Source organism: Mesoplodon mirus, assembly GCF_964341445.2.
Source record: "Mesoplodon mirus genome assembly, chromosome: 3".
Classification (NCBI taxonomy): domain Eukaryota; kingdom Metazoa; phylum Chordata; class Mammalia; order Artiodactyla; family Ziphiidae; genus Mesoplodon; species Mesoplodon mirus.
The window spans coordinates 130,783,263-130,800,996 of NC_138978.1; the positions used below are offsets into that span (position 1 = coordinate 130,783,263).

At 41.6% G+C, this 17,734-nt stretch overlaps 1 protein-coding gene and 1 pseudogene across 7 annotated transcripts in view; both read right to left on the reverse strand.

Moving 5' to 3' along the window:
* Nucleotides 1-5,501: 5,501 nt before the first annotated feature.
* LOC309799242 (prohibitin 1-like) lies at nt 5,502-16,296 on the reverse strand (annotated as a pseudogene). Its single transcript has 2 exons — nt 16,213-16,296; nt 5,502-6,551 (listed from the first exon to the last, which is right to left on the reverse strand). The product of its transcript is annotated as a prohibitin 1-like (transcript).
* Nucleotides 13,619-17,734, reverse strand: part of DESI2 (desumoylating isopeptidase 2) — a 42,051-nt gene continuing 37,935 nt past the window's right edge. For all 6 annotated transcript variants that reach the window (XM_082613204.1, XM_082613205.1, XM_082613207.1 and 3 more), the window contains one exon: nt 13,619-17,171. In XM_082613204.1, the coding sequence (XP_082469330.1) occupies nt 16,938-17,171 (234 nt within the window). In that variant the 3' untranslated portion in view covers nt 13,619-16,937. The remainder of the gene's footprint in view (nt 17,172-17,734) is intronic.

Sequence of the window (17,734 nt, forward strand, 5' to 3'; positions counted from 1 at the left end):
TATCTATCTACTTACCTATATATATACTTACCTACCTGTCTGTGCTCCTGTCTATCTATCCTAAATCCAGCAATACATTAAGAAGATATAATGACCAAGTTGGAAGTTGGGTTTAGGCTAGATGTGCAAGAAATGCAAAGTTTAACATCAATTATTTAGAAAATCAATTAATGTAATTCACCACATTAAGAAATTAAAAGAGACTTCTGATTCTGGCCATTATGGACTAATAGGGTTCCAGCTTGCTCTCCTGTTGTAAGCAACTAAAAAATCGAATATGAGATGTGGAACAACTATTTTCAGACATTGGACACAGGCAGTGCAAGACTGTGATCCCTGAAGGGGGTAAAGGAAATAAGTGAGGTTAACCTCACAACTGCCTTAGCTTTCTGCCTGTAGGCACCTTCTGGACCACAGTGTAGGGAGGGGGTTCCCAAGCAGAGCACGAGTCATTGAGTTGAGAAGATAGGGTTCAGAGTTCAGGAAGGCAGAAGGTGCTGCAAGTTGTGGGACAGAGTTCTAGAGAGGATATAGTTACATAGAGAAAAGAGATCCAGCATTCTCCATAGGGGTCACCTTGAGACTTTGCTTGATACTAAGTGACAAAGAAGTGGGTGAAACTCCATGAATCTGGGCAAAGAGTGACCTGGAAGCTTTAAGCTAAACAATTCCCAGAGCTCCACAGGACAGAGTCTGACCAGTCAGACTCAAAAGGCCTTGTTAATCATCTGGGGTACTCCATAGTGAGACCTGAAGAGTCACACCTTAATAGGAGGGCTAAACCACCCCTAGAGCATGGGCTACTACGAACCAGCCATAAAAGCTTACAAACAAGCCTCGGAAAGATCAAACTGATCTGCAAGTAATTTAATTGCCAGCCAGAATAAAAACCCCTCAACATCCTTTAAAATACAGACACTCAGCAATGTAACATTTGAAACATATAACATTCAATTAAAATATATTACTTATGCCAATAAGCAGAAGAATGTGACCCACAACCAGAAGAAAAATCAGTCAATAAAAACAGACAGAATTTAAAAACAAACAAACCAGAAATGAAAGCCATGATAAAATTAGCAAATAAGAACTTTAATGTAATTATTATAAATATGCTCAAGGATTTAAAGGAATATGTGAATAGAATGAGGAGAGATGGAAGATTCCTGGAGACTAAAAAATATAATATACTAAATAAAAATTTCACTTATTGGGATTTATAGCAGATTAAGCACTGCAGAAGAAACTATCAATCAACATCAACACATAGTAATAGAATAGAAACTATTTGCACTACAGCACACAGAGAAAAAAAGACTAGGAAAAAGATCAGAGCATTTGGCCATGTGACAATATCAAAGCATTCTAACATATGTGTAATTGGAGTTTCAGAAGGAGAAGAGAAAGCGTGGGGTGAGGGGAAGCACTGCAGAAAAAGTAGTTGAAGACATAATGACTAAATTTTTTCAAAATTTTGAAAACTACAAGAAAACCACTGTATCACAGGAAACGTTAAAGGAATTCTTCATGTGAAAGGAAAATGATGCCAGATGAAAACTTGGATCTATACAAAGAACACTGGAAATGGTAAATATGTAGGTAGATTTAAAATATTTTTTGTCATTTAAAAGTTTCTTAAAAAGATAACAATTTTAAAGCAAAAACAATGACAAAGTATTGTGTGGTTTATAACATACATAGAACTAAAATGTATGAAAACTAGCACAGAGAACAGGAGAGAAAAAATTGAAGTATACTGTTTTAAGGTTCTAACAATATATGTGAAGTGGTATATATTAGTTGAGTGTAGACAGTGATGAGGTAATGATGCAAGTTGTGAACCATGAGCAACCACTAGAAACAGAACAAAACAAAACCCAAAGACATATGAACCTAAAACCACCCTAGAAAAATAATTTAAAAAAAACCCAAAGACAGATTGCTAATAAAGTAGATAAAATGGAATACTAAACTATGCTAAATAAATCCAAAAGAAGTCAGGAAAAAGGAATAAAGAAACAAAGAAAACACAGGACAAATGGTAAAAAAAAAAAAAAAAAAAAAAAAAAAAAAAAAAAAGCTAAGTGGTAGATTTAGATGGAACCATATTGATAACTGCATTCCATGCAAAAGTCCAAGAGCTCCAGTCTAAGAAATTGTCACACTGGGATAAAAATGCAAGATTCAATTATATACTGTAGGTTAAAAAAAAAAACACCCACTTTAAATAAAATGACACACAAATTGAAAATATAAAAGGATGGAAAAAGATAAAAAACATCATAAGAAAGAGTGGTTATATTAATACCAAAGTAGACTTCAGAGCAAGGAATATAACCAGGGATAAAGAGAGAGATTTTCATAATAATAAAGGGGTCAATTCATTAAGAACATAATTATAAATGTCTAGGCACACAATAATAGAGCTTCAAAGTACATGAAGCAAAACTTGACAAAAACTTGAAATGCCAAAAACTTTCATTTAAGATCAAGGAAACATTGTTTGGGAGGTCTTAACCAAAGGCATAGAGATAAATAAATTAACAGACAACATTAAAATTATATGGGTTTCAAAGGAAGAAACAGAACTGTCATGATTTGCAGATGATATAGCTGACAATGTAAAAAACTCCAAAGAATCTCAAATATATAATTAAAACTAACAAGAGAGTTTTGCAAAATTGCCGGAAAAAACTTTACCTATAAAAAACAATTGCAGTCACGGGTAGGAGAAAATATTTGCAAAACAAATATCTGCTGAAGGACTGTTATTTAAAATATACAAAGAACTCTTAAAACTCAACAATAAGAAAACAAATAGCCCAATTAAAAAGTGGGCCAAAGATCTGAACAGTTACCTCATCAAACAAGATATCCAGATGGCAAATAAGCATTAAAGAGATGTTCAGCATCCTATGTCATTAGGGAATTGCAAATTAAAACAGTGAGATACCACTGTACATCTATTTGAATGGTCAAAATCCAAAATACTGACAATGCTAAGCACTTACGAGGATGTGGAGCAACAGGAACTCTCATTTATTGTTGGTGGGAATGCAAAATGGTACAGCCACTTTGGAGAGTTTGGCAATTTCTTACAAAGCTAAACATATAATCCAGCAATCATGTATCTTGGTATGAACCCAAAGGATTTGAAAACTTAAGTCCACACGAAAACCTGCACATGAATGTTTATAGTAGCTTTATTTATAATTGCCAAAACTTGTAAGCCACCAAGAGGTTTTTCAGTAGGTGAATGGAAAACCAAACTATGGTACATCCATACAGTGGATATTATTCAGAAAAAAAAAATGAGGTACCAAGCCACGATAAGACATGGAGGAACCTTAAATACATATTGCTAAGTGAAAGAAGCCAAGTCTGAAAAGACTACATATTGTATGATTCCAACTGCATGACATTCTGGGAAAGACAAAAATAGAGAGACAGTAAAAACACCAGTGGTTTAGGGATTAGGGGGGTGGGAAAAAGAATAAGTGGAGCACATGGGTCTTTTGAGGCAGTAAAATTATTCTGTGTGATGCTTCAATGGTGGATGTGTGACATTATGCATTTGGTAAAACCCATAGAACTGTATAATAGCACAAGAGTGAGCCCTAATATAGAGGGACTTTAATTAATAATAATGTATTAACTGGCTCATCAATTCACAAATGTGCCACACTAACGTAAGATGTTAATGGTAGGGGAAAGTGTGTGTGTGAGAGGCGGTATATGGGAACTCTTTGTTCTGATCAATTTTTCTATTAATTCAAATCTGTTTAAAAAAATAACATCTATCATTTTTTTTAAAATATGAAAAAGTCAATTGCATTTTTACATATGAGGAACAATGAGTCCGAAAAATATAATTAAGAAATAAAAGATATCATTTACACTAGCAAGAAAAAAATATAAGGAACATAGGGATATAGCTAACAAAATACATGAGAGCCCTTTACAGAGAAAATTATAAAACTTTATTGAAGGACGCTGAAGGTCAGTATACATGGAGTGATGGATCGTGTTTTTGGATAAAGACAATACCATAAAGATATTGGTTCTTTACAAATTGATAAATTAATTCAATGTAATTCCAATAGGATTTGTGTGTGGGTATGTAACTTGAGAAGTTGATTCCAAAATATACATGGAAGAGTAAAGGTCCAAGAATAACCAAATAACTTCCAGAAGAAGATGGGGAAGCTTACTTTACCACATATTGAGAGTTATTATAAAGCCTTAGTAATTAAGACAGTGTATCATTAGTCTGGAGATAGTAAATAGACCAATGGAACTAGAGAGCCCAGAAGCAGACTCACATATATGTGGAAACTTGATTAATGGAAATGGAACTTGTAGGTCAGTGGGTAAAGGGCAGACTATTCAATGTATTGTGTTAGGGCAAATAGTTACCTATATGGAAAAAAAGAAATAGATAACTCTCACACACACACACACACACACACACACAAAATCAGTTCTGGTTGGATTAACTTCTTAAATACAAAAAGCAAAGATTAAAATATTTAGAAGAAAACGTAGGAGAATATCTTTCCAATTTAGGCGGAGAGAGGGATTTCTTAGGATTAAAAAAATATTTACCAAAGAGAAAAATACTGATATTACTAACTACTTTAAAACGAACTTGTTTATCAAAACATACTTTAGGACTTCCCTGGTGGTCTAGTGGTTGATACTCCATGCTTCCACTGCCACGGCATGGTCAAAAACAACCAACCAACCAACCAACCAAACAAACAAACAAAAAACACACTTTAAAGACAGTGAAAAGACAAATAACAAACTGGGAGAAAATATTTGTAACGCATAGAATTATCAAAGAAGAGTAGCAAGAATATGTAAATATTTTCTACAAATCTGTAAGAAAAAGATAAATAACCTAACAGAAAAATAGGCTAAAGATAGGACAGGCATTTCACAGAAAAAAAAAAAAAAAGGGCCCAGAAACATAGATTCTTAATCTTATTAATAGTCAGGAAAATGCAAATTAGATGTGCAGCTAGATGCCAATTTATGCCTACCAGACTGGCGAACATTAAAGAGTTAGTCAATATCAAGTCTAGGCAAGGGTGTGGTGTAATGGGAATGAAAATCTTCTGGTGGGATTGGAGAGTGTTACAGCTACTTTGGAAAACAATTTTTTGATTACCCAGTGTTGACAAGGTGATACAAGGACTTTCAGATGATTTGTTAAATATTATAATATATCTAGCAGGGGCTTTGATTTTTTCATGATGCATGTAAGAGAAAAGTGCCATGATTCTCTTCTGATCTGTAAAACAAGTTTTTTTCAAGTACCTATAACTTTTAGGAATACTGAAACAATTTATTATAACATTATAATTAAGTCAGTGAATTAAGACAAGCAACCAAATATTGGTTTCTTTGGAGGTTATTTTCACATGGTGGTTGTTTTCACAGGATGTGGCAACACTTTCTAAAGTCATAGGAGTCGAACAAGACCCTGCTGCTCTGAGTTGCAAATAGTGATGAAGAGTCACATGTGTCCACTTTACATGGGAGAACAGGACACATTCCGTTAAAAGTTTTGAACCAAACAAGCAGATTCTTTTTTTTTTTTTCCTTTGATAGAGTAGTTAGAGATCTGAAGTGATTTTACTTTTATTTCCTTCACTTTACGCCAATCATGAAGTTTCACAGTGATTTCTGGGGTGGAAGAGGGAAGGTGATATTGAGAATCATCAGGGCTATGGTCCAGATGGCCCCAGGAGGTGTGGGCCTCACTGGGGCAGCTGGAAGAGCACCGACTGCCCGGCGGGCAGGTACGTGATGTCCTCTGAGGCCTCCAACTTGTGCAGCTCAATCAGGCGGTCGCCTGCAGGGGCAAGTGAGTTGGCTATCAGCTCTGCTGCCTTGAAATCGCCCTCCGCAGAGATGATGGCTGCTGCTTCTGCTGCTCAGCCTTTTCCATCACAAATCTGGCTCTCTCTGCTTCCTGCTGAGCCATCTGTTTGGCTTCCACCACTTCTGTGAACTCCTTTCCGAAGGTCAGATGTGTCAAGGGTTATGTCATCCAGGATGAGCCTAAAGGTTGCTGCTCGCTCCAAGAGGTCATCTCTCACCTGTCTGGAGACCAGCTCTCTCCGCTGATCAGTTCTCCAGCATCAAAGTGAGCCACCACGGATTTGAGGATCTCTGTAGTGATGGATGGCAGCATGTGCTCATCATGGTCTCTGATGCTGGTGAAGATTCGGGAAAGTGGCTAGTAACAGGTTGGAAGAGGATGCGCAGGGTGATGTTGACATTCTGTAAATCTTTGTTTCCATTGATTACTGGCACGTTACGTGCTGGAGGGCGGTAAACAAAGATAATTGGTTTCTGTACCCAAGGGATGAGAAAGTGAGTCCCTTTTCCTACAACAATGTCCTGCACTCCACAGAATGGGTCGAAGGTGATAGGATAGCTCTGTGCCCAGCATCTGTATTATACAAGGCAGAATTTGCCACGCCTCCTGCAACGGCTAAGGCCAGGCTGAACTTGCCGATGGACTCAAACACTGTCTCCTTCTGCTGGACCCACTCACACCTTCACAAGCCCTGTCTCCTCCCGGGCTCACCCCCTTCCCCTCCGACAGAAGGCAGCCGATCCCCTACATTCTCACCTGTCAAGCAGATTCTTTGAACCACTTTTGTGATGTTGAGTATTGTCCTCCTAGCAGCTGTGTGGGAGCAGGGAACAGCTCTCACCTCTGAGTAATGAAAAAAAATACTTTTCAGGCCCAGGCTCTGAAATTTCATTATATGACATTATAAGAAAATAGCCTGTGGAGCTCTGTTTGACTAGCAGATGGAGAGAAGGCTGAATAGGATTTTATTTAATGAAAGTACAGTAAGAGGAATACATTGTTTTTTTCTAAAAATTAATAAAGTTGGATGTACACATTCCCTCCAACTTTGCAGCTCGTCTCCCAGAGCAGCGGAAACCCTCCCATCTTCCCTCCAGCCTCACAGCTCCACCCCCAGAGGAACCCTTCCATGTGCAGCAGAAGGTATGCCTTACGATATTCATAGCCATAAATTGAAACAGGCCAAATGTCCATTAAAAGTCGAATATATAAATTAAACTGTGGTATAGTTGTACAGCAGAATACAGCCGTGAAAATGAACTATAACTGTACACATAAACATGCATGAATTAAAGAAATATGTAGAATTTTTATTTATTTATTTATTTTTTGTCCATGCCATGCACCTTGTGGGATTTTAGTTCCCCAACCAGGGATCAAACCCAGGCCCCCTGCAGTGGAAGTGCAGAGTCCTAACCACTGGACTACCAGGGAATTCCACAATATGTAGAAATTTTTTAAATCACAAGGGAATATTTACAAAATGATTCTATTCATAAAAAGTTTTGAAATAGGTATAAGCAAATAATATACTATCTAGGGATGCATATGTGGGTATTAAAAACCATTAAAAAGAAAAAGCAAAGGAATGATTAACACAGAGTTCCGTATAGCAGTGGGGAGAGAAGGAAGTGACTGGGGAGGGAGATGGTGCTTCTGAGGTCCTGCTCAGGTTCTATTTTTTAGGCTGGGTGTTGGGTGGTGGGTACAGGAGGTGTTCGTTTTATTATTTTTCAGACTGTACATATACATCCTATATATTCTTTCATATATATGTGTGTGTGTATATACGTATGAAACGTATAGATGTAAACTAAAATGTTGTTTATAAGAGCGAATGGGACATGAAAGTGCATGAACTTTTGCTGTGGAGTGAAATCGGGAAATGTTGCCCTGCTTGGGATGAGGGAGTGAAGGGACGGTTTGTCTTGGGTTTTCGGTTTTGGCTGAGAAACCACGGAACATGTCTTATGCTGACAGGAATGATCCAGTGGAGAAAGGGAAATTGGTGTTTTGAAGGAGAGAAGGAATAATGTGGGAGCAAGTCCTTGAGAGATGAGAGAGGGTGGGATCTAGTGACAAAGGAAGGCTTGGCTTTTGAAAATAGTAAGGACGTTTTCCCATTGTAACACAGACAGTGACTCTGGATACAAGCTCCAATGAGTATGTAGGTTGAAAAATTTGAAGCTGTGAGATAATAGTAAATATATGTCTTTGGCCCCAATTCCAAGCACAGAGCTCCTAGAACCCTTCCTTGTAAATTCCTAAGTGATACAAGCACCAGGGGAACCTTTGTTCTATTGAAGCCACTCTGGGTGGGTGCCTGATGTCTCCTGGTCCCCATAAAGACTAAGCTACGATTAGAGGCTTGGAATTTTTGCCACCCCCCGATTCCTCCCCCCTCCACTTCTCTAGAAGGGTGAGAGGGGCTGAAAATGGAGTTAATAATTGATCATCCCTGCGTGAAGAAGCCTCCATAAAATCCCTATAGTATGAGGTTTGGAGAATTTCCAGGTGGCTGAACACATCCGCATACCAGGAGGGTGATGTACCCCAACTCCACAGAGACAGAAGCTCCTGTGCCCAGGATGCTCTCAGACCTCGCCTTGTATTTTTCTTTATCTGGTTGTTCATTTGTATTTTTTTTTATCATATCCTTTAATAAACTGGTAAATGGAAGCGTTGCCCTGAGTTCTGTGAGCCTCTCTAGCAAATCAGACTCAAACTTGGGAACCTCCAATTTGTACCCAAGCTGGACAGAAATTGTGGGTAACCTGGGGCCGTACTACTAGCAATTGGCATGTGAAGTAGGGGTCAGTCTTGTGGGACTGAACGCTTAACCTGTGGGATCTGATGTCATCTCCAGGTAGATAGCATCAGAATTAAGTTGTAGGCCAACCAGCTGGTGTCATGGAGAATTGCTTGGTGTAGGGAAAATCTCCACACATCTGGTGAAGAAGTGTCACAAGTGAAGTGTTCTGTGTGACAGTAAGGGGGAAACACAAGGGAGGGAGAACTGGGTATTTTCCCCCATTACAGAGGTCAACTGCCTAAATTGTCTCTATTTTCAATGAAGCATAAAGTGAGGTTCTCAACTGAAATGCGTGGGGGGGACACGTGGGAGGTTTGAAGAGATAAAGTCTGAAGTGTCATCCAGGAGAGCAGCGAGCAGGCTTACAAGGGACCTGCAGGAAACCGCGTGTGGTGCTGAGAGACGGGAACATCAAGATAAACCTGGTCAGCTCAGTCGTGTGATTTCACCCTAGCAACATTCAGCGGATCAGGCACAGGCACAGAGAGGTCTGGGTCTGAACAGGGCTGGGTTTGCCAGGTCATGAGATGAAGCAAGAAAAGGGCACAGAAGTGGAGGATCCTGAGAAGGAAACAGTTTAATGACTGACCGTGGAATTTAGGCTGAGTGAGAAGAAAAATGAAAGATGGGGAGGGAGTAATATTAGTAAAACGAGTGCTGAATTTAGTGGCTTTGGGATCTTAATGAGGTCAAAGACTTGTCTCACTGTGTGGGGTACTCAGGAGAGCTGGGAAGTTAGTGGTCAGAGATGACTTGAAATGAAGATTTTAGCAGAGGCACAGTTACTGGTGATGACAAGTCCAAGGTTTGCGTGCCTGGTGGAAGTGAGGAGATCAGGAGCCTGAGACAGTGATGGTAGTTCTCAACCCAGGATAGGGCTGCCTACCTCCTGGGGGCAATATGTGTGGGGGTGTTTAACGTGGCCACAACTGTGGAGCGGGTAAAACGCTGGTAATTAGTGGACAGAGTGTAGAGATGCCACATGTCTTGTAATGGGCTGGACTGTCTAGCACAAAGGATTGTCCTACCCTGATGGCAATAGAGCCTCAGCTGAGAAACACTGGGCTAGGGTATTGGATGGGTCACCTGCATGAATGCAGAGTCACTGATGACAGGAAGAAGGTGGAGAGGAAGACAGAGGAGGAGAGGGAGAGCAGAAGAGAGCCATGAAGCAGCAGCTGGTAGAACTCGGTAGCATGGTTTCAGTGGAGCCGGAGGTTTGGAAGCAAAGAAGAATGTGAGACCGAGGGCACATACCCCGAGGGAGAGAGCACCACAGGGGAGAGCTGGGTTTCACATAAAGCAGAGAGGTCAAGAAGCATTTGAAAAAGTGGAGGCTATTGGGTATTTTCCTGTCACAGATGGGGAGTTCCAGAGGGTACATTGGAAGGTGGGCCAGTAAGGATGAGAAGGAGGGCTGGCCAAATGAGAGCATGCCCAGAGTAGCTGGGGATGAGGACTTGGGCACGGATACTTCTGGTGATCTAAAGTAAAACAACAGGGATGGCCATGTGATGGGTGTAGCCTTGGTGGTCTCTCACAGGAAGGTGGATACTCAGTTCAAACTATGGTCCAGAATCCTTAGTGCACGGATCAGGGACTTCTAGGTAAACCATTCCTTGAAGTAACTCCAGAGGGTTCAAGTTTATCTTTCACATTTATTAGAGTACTCCTTGAATAATTTATATGGATTCAGTCAAACCCAGGAAAAATTCAGAAAATCCTACCACACCTCTATTGAATTTTGGAGAAGATTCAGCTACCAGGTCCTTCAGACATTCATGAGTCCAGGCTGCCTGACAGAGTCACCTCATCCAGGAAATTCTGATTTCTATGGGCAGAGTAGGCTGGAACCATGCAGAATTGAGTCCTATGGGCTAGAGCAGTGCTTCTCAACCCTTAATGTACATGTGAATTGCCTGGAGGTTTTGTTAATATGCTGATTCTGACTCAGTGGGTCTGGACTGGACCCGGGTTCTCCACTGCAGAAAAGCAGTGTATTTGAGTGGAAAGAGTAGAAGCCTTGCAACTGGCTAGGTTCGAATATGGGTTTTCCTTATGCTGTCTGTGCGTTCTTGGGCTACTAACCACTCAACTCCTTTGGTGTAAAGCAGGAATAACGTCATAGGCTGTTGTGATAATTAAATGAATAGCCCAAGGAGCACACAGCAGGGGCACTGTAGGAGGACTTCTTTTTCCCCTTTGTCTTGTCCACAAAACCCACTGCCTTTCCAGACTCAGCGTGACACCTTTTTGTATTCGTGGGCATACTGGCCTTCTGTGGTGTGTCAGCTGCCTGCGAGGGCAGCTCTGTGGTGCCCACTCAGTGAGGCCAGTGGGAGAGGAAGGTACAGGAGTCTTCTTCTATCTTTGATTAGGGCCAAGCTGGCTACCCTAGCTCCCCTTAGCTTTTCTTTTTTCAGTTTTGTAATCTGAAAATCCCAGTCCCTATTTGGGTGGATAATCTCTGGCCACCAAGACTGAGAGTCCTAGGTAGACTGAATGGCTTTTCCTTGTCTAATTTTTTCACTGCCTTGTCCAATGCATATTCCTTTTCCAGTGTGGAATGAGTAGAGCAGGCCTCCCACCCTCCCTCTGTGGAGTCTGGCTTAGTGACTTTTGTAACTTTATCCCTGAGTCCACCTGCCTGCAAGGCTATAAGGACAGCCTGGTGAGGCCTGTGGCTTCCTCTGCATGGCTGCAGCTTCAGAAGCACCTGAAGGTTGCCCAGGCACTAAATCCCACTAATCACTGGGAGTTAGGGGTGTGAAGGAAACAGCCTGGCGGTCAATGGCTCCCCTAACTGAGGCCCACTAAGGCCATGAGTGTTTCGTAGATCCAGGCAATTCTTTCTGAGTGAAGGGGTCCTGGGGTCAGGGAGATCAATGTAGATGGCTCTACACCACTCCTCAACAGCCCGGGGGTGGTACATTCTTGATTGGGTCCACAAAGCCCTCCCAGTGAGGGCAGGGCTGCAGGGCACAGGTGCGCCCATCTAGCCTTTGGAAATGAATGCCTCCCTCACCGAGGTGGGATTGAGAGGAGGCCCCGCTTAACCTTAGCTTTTCCCTTGGCCTTGACAAGATGGACTCTTCACACTTCCCAGTGTAGGAACAAGGTATGATCCTCTTTGGGAGGATTTTCCTTTTGGGGAAAGGATCAAAGGGACAAGATTGAGAGGGCTCAGCAGTTCTCTGGGTTTAGAATCCATAAGGAAATAAGTAGCTGCCTGCCTCTAATCTACCCCTTGGAAGGCATAGCATGGAGCCACTCATCTTTATTAGTGTGGACTTCTGCACACTTAGAACAAGGTCCGTATCTGGGTGATAAGGAGAACTTCAGGAGCAGATAATAATGGGAGAGAAAAAACCATTGTCCCTCAGTGTATTTGGTATCCTTTCTACAGGTAAAACCAGTTGCTTTACCAGATTTGAGCTGGTGATCAACTTGTTATAGTCTATCAAAAACCTATGTAGGGCTTCCCTGGTGGCGCAGTGGTTGGGAGTCCGCCTGCCGGTGCAGGGGACACAGGTTCGTGCCCCGGTCCGGGAGGATCCCACATGCCGCGGAGCGGCTGGGCCCGTGAGCCATGGCCGCTGAGCCTGCGCGTCCGGAGCCTGTGCTCTGCAGCGGGAGAGGCCACAGCAGTGAGAGGCCCGCGTGCAGCAAAGAAAAAAAAAAAAAACAAAAAACCTATGTAGACTGGGGGGAAAATTCCCCTTCGGCTCCTGTCCTTGAGAACAAATGAGTGGTAGACCCATTCCTACTTAGCAGAGAGTGGACAGGCATTGACAGACCACAAATGACCTCCATTATTACTTTTTAAAAAATTAATTTATTTATTTTTGGCTGCGTTGGATCTTCGCTGCTGCATGCGGGCTTTCTCTAGTTGCGGTGAGGGGTTTCCTCTTCATTGTGGGGAGCAGGCTTCCCACTGCGGTGGCGTCTCTTGTTGCGGAGTACAGGCTCTAGGCATGCGGGCTTCAAAAGTTGTTGCTCGCGGGCTCTAGAGCGCAGGCTCAGTAGTTGTGGTGCTCAGGCTTAGTTGTTCCACGGCATGTGGGCTTCAAAAGTTGTTGCTCGCGGGCTCTAGAGCGCAGGCTCAGTAGTTGTGGTGCTCAGGCTCAGTTGTTCCACGGCATGTGGGATCTTCCCAGACCCGGGCTCGAACCCATGTCCCCTGTATTGGCAGGTGGATTCTTAACCACAGTGCCACCAAGGAAGCCCCTCCATTATTTTTTAATAATACTTAATCCAAGAGAGGTCTTTTGAGTTTGTGGAGGGAAATATTACTTGGCTAGGTACCAAAAGGCCAATGGAGACGGGGGGGGGGTCAGGTTGGAGGTGTAAAGCAGACTAGGTTTGTAGAAAACGAGGTGCGCAGTCACCCAGGCTCCTGCTCGCTTGACGCTTCTAGAAGGGGTGTGTGTGTGCACGAGCAGTGGGGGCAATTCCCCTGCAGGTCTCTCCCCTGCACTCCTGGCGGAGAGAAGAGGGCATGTTCTCCCTTCCCAGCCTTGTCTCCATCCCCCAGAAGCTGGGGCTGGCACCGCTGCCTGGGAGCAGGTGTGGTTATGCTCTCTGACAGTTAAGGACTTGACCCGTGGACCTGAGCTCGAGGGGAATACATGGGAATAAATGTACATGCAAATACAAGAGAAACGTATGATGGAGAAGGGCGGGCTATGTTTCTGCAGAGCAGATGGGATTCTTGGGTTTCAAAAATAATCTCCCTATTGGGCGTGAGACAGACTACAAGGACGTACTGTACAACACAGGGAATAAAGCCAATATTCTGTAAGAACTGTAACCTTTAAAACTGTATAAAAATAAAAAATATCAAACAAAAGTACCCCTCCCCAACACAAATCTATAACATTTGCACTCTCCTGGAGGTCAAAAAGCACTATAAAACATTTCTTATAAAAGTATTTTTTAATAAATTGATGTATTTCAATGTTGTTAACATGATAGCCCAATGCTATATCAAGGTAGCAAAAGTGAAGATTCCTGGTTTTTTTTTTTATATAAACACTATGAATGACAGTACATTTGCATTCAACTTCACATGAAATTATCCTCAGGTTCATGAAGATTCTTGAACAGCTGTAACACCTTTCAAACAGTGAAGATGTGTATTGACTGAGTAGACAATGAAAGTCTAATGACTGAGCTGCACTCTAAACCATACTGAAGGAAAGGGGTACGATGGCAGTATGGCCAGCTTGCTGGACAAAACCCAAGCCTTTTAAACTTAGTCACTGAAAGAAAATACAGCATGTATCAAAATTACAGAGTATCTTATAGAAATGGACCCATTAGAAGACACACAGATTAGAACCCTGAAGCAGTGAATGAGTTTCTACCCGTTTTGTGATGGAAAGAAGCCATGGATATAGAGTCCCGCAGCTGTCTGTAGGGTTGAATCTCCTCATACACACAATGCTATCAATTGGTGAAAACCAGAATTCTCTGCTATGTACAAATGCTGGTGAAGGTAACTTGCACTATTGCTGTGGGTCAGAACAATAGTGGGCTGGATTTCAGGCATCAAGTGGAGGCTCTCTTTACTGCTGTATCACTGCCTTCTACCATTCCACAGGCCACACTTTCCAAAGCTGATGCCCCTTTCTTAGGGTTGAAAGAAAGAAAAAACAAAACCCAAGGGCACTGAAAACAAACAGTAGAAACCAGCAGCTTCTGACCCTCTTAACACTATATTACTGTCCAACCCACAATGAGAAATGTATTTCACTTGGTTACAACTACGAAGAGAATATCTGATGCTATCAAATCACATGTATCTTAATGACCAGATTTTTTATATAGGATTTTTCTTAACAGAGATCAGGTTGAGAACAAGATTCTTTTCCTCCAAGGGCAAGGGAAAGCTGGTGAAATGCTAGTTAATTGAATTCACCCTCAATTTTGAACTGCAGTGGACAAACTGACTTAAATGAGATTTTCTAAAGTGAAGATATTTCTTTCTCAACCTCAAGTACCATTAGACTGCAAGCAATCTCACATCCAGAATTTTATCTGGTGGTTCTATGATAATTGGCCTCAGGCCATTATTTATTTTTACTAGGACCTTAACACTATTTTTAAACTCCAAATGCTGCAGATGAAAGTCAATACAACAAAATAACAATAAAATCATTTGTGTGCTGAGGAGCTGGATTCTGGATAAGCAAAGGTGGAAGGCTCCTGGCTACTCGCCAAGAAGTGCCTAAATAATGGCCACTCCTTCATGTGTGTCTGTAGCACAGATTTAAACTCATGTCTATTTGAATGGATTAGAAAAAACTGGAACCCACCACATTAGTAAAAACAAAAAATCCCAAGCGAATGGCATCAAACATTTTTCACTAACCTGGGTTTTAGTGATAGGACTCTTCTTTGAGTGAACTGATTCACTGTCAAGAGTCTTCGCATTTTATTCTACATCTCATTTTTAGACCTGAATCAGGTCGACTGTTCATGAAGATCATAGATTCCTTTCCGTCACAGCTCTTAAAACAAGTGCCCTGCCCCCCCGCAGAAGAACTGAGAATAACTGGTAAAAGCTTTCCTCTCCGGCAACAGAACAGTCAAAAGCATACATTAGGTTAAGTGGCTTCATTTTCCTCAGGTCAAACCCAAGGTTTATTTTCCCTATGAACAGGGTGTGCTTAATTTGATAAAATGAGTCAAAATCAGCTTATGGAAAAGTTAAAAATGTAGTGTACTGAAAGATATGTATCCTTACAAAGAGCAATAGCAAACAATCCAATCTAGAAGTTTAAATAAAAGTAGATGATTTTAAAACTAACGATATATATATATATATATATATATATATATATATATATATATATATATAAAGCTGAAGTCACTGCCTTGGATAATTTATACACTGCATCCAATATTTTATGTAGAACATTCATTCTTAAGGCAGAAAAATTGAATTTGACATGTAATGACTCGGCTCTTACATCCAAGGGTCAAACTGGGAGTAGACTTGAGCAGACAGATTCCTTGCTAATGAGGACTTATCTGCAGTGACAATTTCATTCTTCGAGTAGGTTATGTAAGAGACATACATTTGAGAGAACAGAAAAAGATGAATAAGACACATAAATATGAGTTTTCGACAAGAGGTCAATGAGACTAAACTTTCTATTATGAGGTGAAACTACTCCCATAACAAACTAACAAACTGTAACATACTCTTTCTGGTATGGTACATAAAATGTTTAAAATATCAAAGTAGTAACTTTTTGGAGAGTGTTACTTTAGACTCTAGTTTTCAAGGTGTAGTATAAAAGGTAGCCTGAATAGTTAAAAGCAGTTGAATGTCAACTCACACTGCTACTCAGAAGGCTACCACTTAGGATATTCCTGCCCCACAAACAAAATCCTGTGCAGGAAGGATATCAATATATAATAAAATAAAAATGAAGCCCCCAACACATGTGCAAAAACACTTGTTACTAGTAAGAATACCTTTAACGAAAAACATCTTACTTACAGAATCAGAGGCATCAAAGCCAGACTGACACGAGAGTTTACTATCTCGTGGAGGTGGCCGGATATTTGGGATGAAAGCCACCATTTGGTGGGAACCTCAGGAGATGTACCACTTGGAGTGGAGGGAGTGCTGAGCGCCCAGGGTCGGCTGCCTCTCACGCAGATCAAGGTCCCAAGCCCTCAGGGCTGTGTGTGCTCCTTCACCTCTGTGCACCCTGGTACCAAAATGGTAACAAAAACAAACACAAACCTAAAGGACAATTCCTAAGCAGGTGATGGTGACTATAACTGTGTAAGTACCTTCTTGTGTGCCTATTATTTATGCCGAAGCTCGGGCAATTGTCACAAGTGTACAAAGATTACCTGCCTAATTTTTGAAGACATGAAGATTTTCATCTTTCATGGTGGCAGGAGTCCATGCAAGATTTGTAAACAGCGATACAAAATACTGTAAACATAACTTAACAGAGCTTATATAAAACAGAAGTAAATCCAAATTTACAAGTGGGTAAAAAAGACAGAGGGCAGCTTCATACAAAGTTCTCCCTCCTGCGCCAAGTGATTTTTTTTTTTTTTGATTACAAATATAATCCTGAGCTGAAAAACTGGGATTTGGGGGAGAGCCATCTTTGCATACAAAATATCCGAAGGACATTTACTCTTTTACTCTTCTCTAGTGATATTCAACTGCCAGAGACAGTTCTGAATGTGTGACTTTGGAGACATTTACAGTTTAGTGTGGCGCCCGGGTCTGGAGCCTGCGGCAGTGCTGGCCATGGAAGCGGAGGCTGCAGCATCCTCCGCTTCCTCCAGTTCGTCCTGGAGCTCTTGGCTGACGCTGGACTGCAGGGCTGCGGGAGTGAGCCACTCCTTTGGGAGGCAACTCTGGAGAAAGGGTATACAGGAGCTGAAGTAGGCAAGCCGATTGATCCAGCGAGGAATCTCCTTCCCACAAAGAATCTACAGGAGCAAGAGTGTAGTATTAGGTGAGAGGTTAGGGTTATCTGGTCGGCTGCCAAGGAGTGGAGGGTCGGGGAGGGAGGCGGATATACAAACAGGCCACTGCACGTTAGCCTTTGGTGCTGTTACTTCCGGCCTTTGATGACAAGCAGCTCCCTAACTCGGAAGCCTGGGGTCCCCCTACTGTCAGCTCCATCCCTTCCCTTCTGAAGAACTTTGTTAAGTTGCTTACTTTTCACATCTATAAAATCAAGCCAATTCCATTTGGCTCCTTTCTTTCTTTGGTCTTTGTAACTGCTTTGAGAAGCATGTAGAAGCATTTTGAACACGTAGAAGACTTGTTAATACAAGGTACTATTCAAGTAACAGAAGCTCCAGGCACTTCTCATCCTCATCCTGTTCTTAGGACTTGTAAGCCCCCTCTTTTCCCAACTGCAAATAATAAGAACGAGGTCTTTTACAATACTAACTTTACTCTTTATTATCCTCCTTTCCTTCTGCAGTCAACACTAGGGTTAACTAATCCACGCTTTATTGTCCCTGTGGTGTTTTTGCCTCCAATC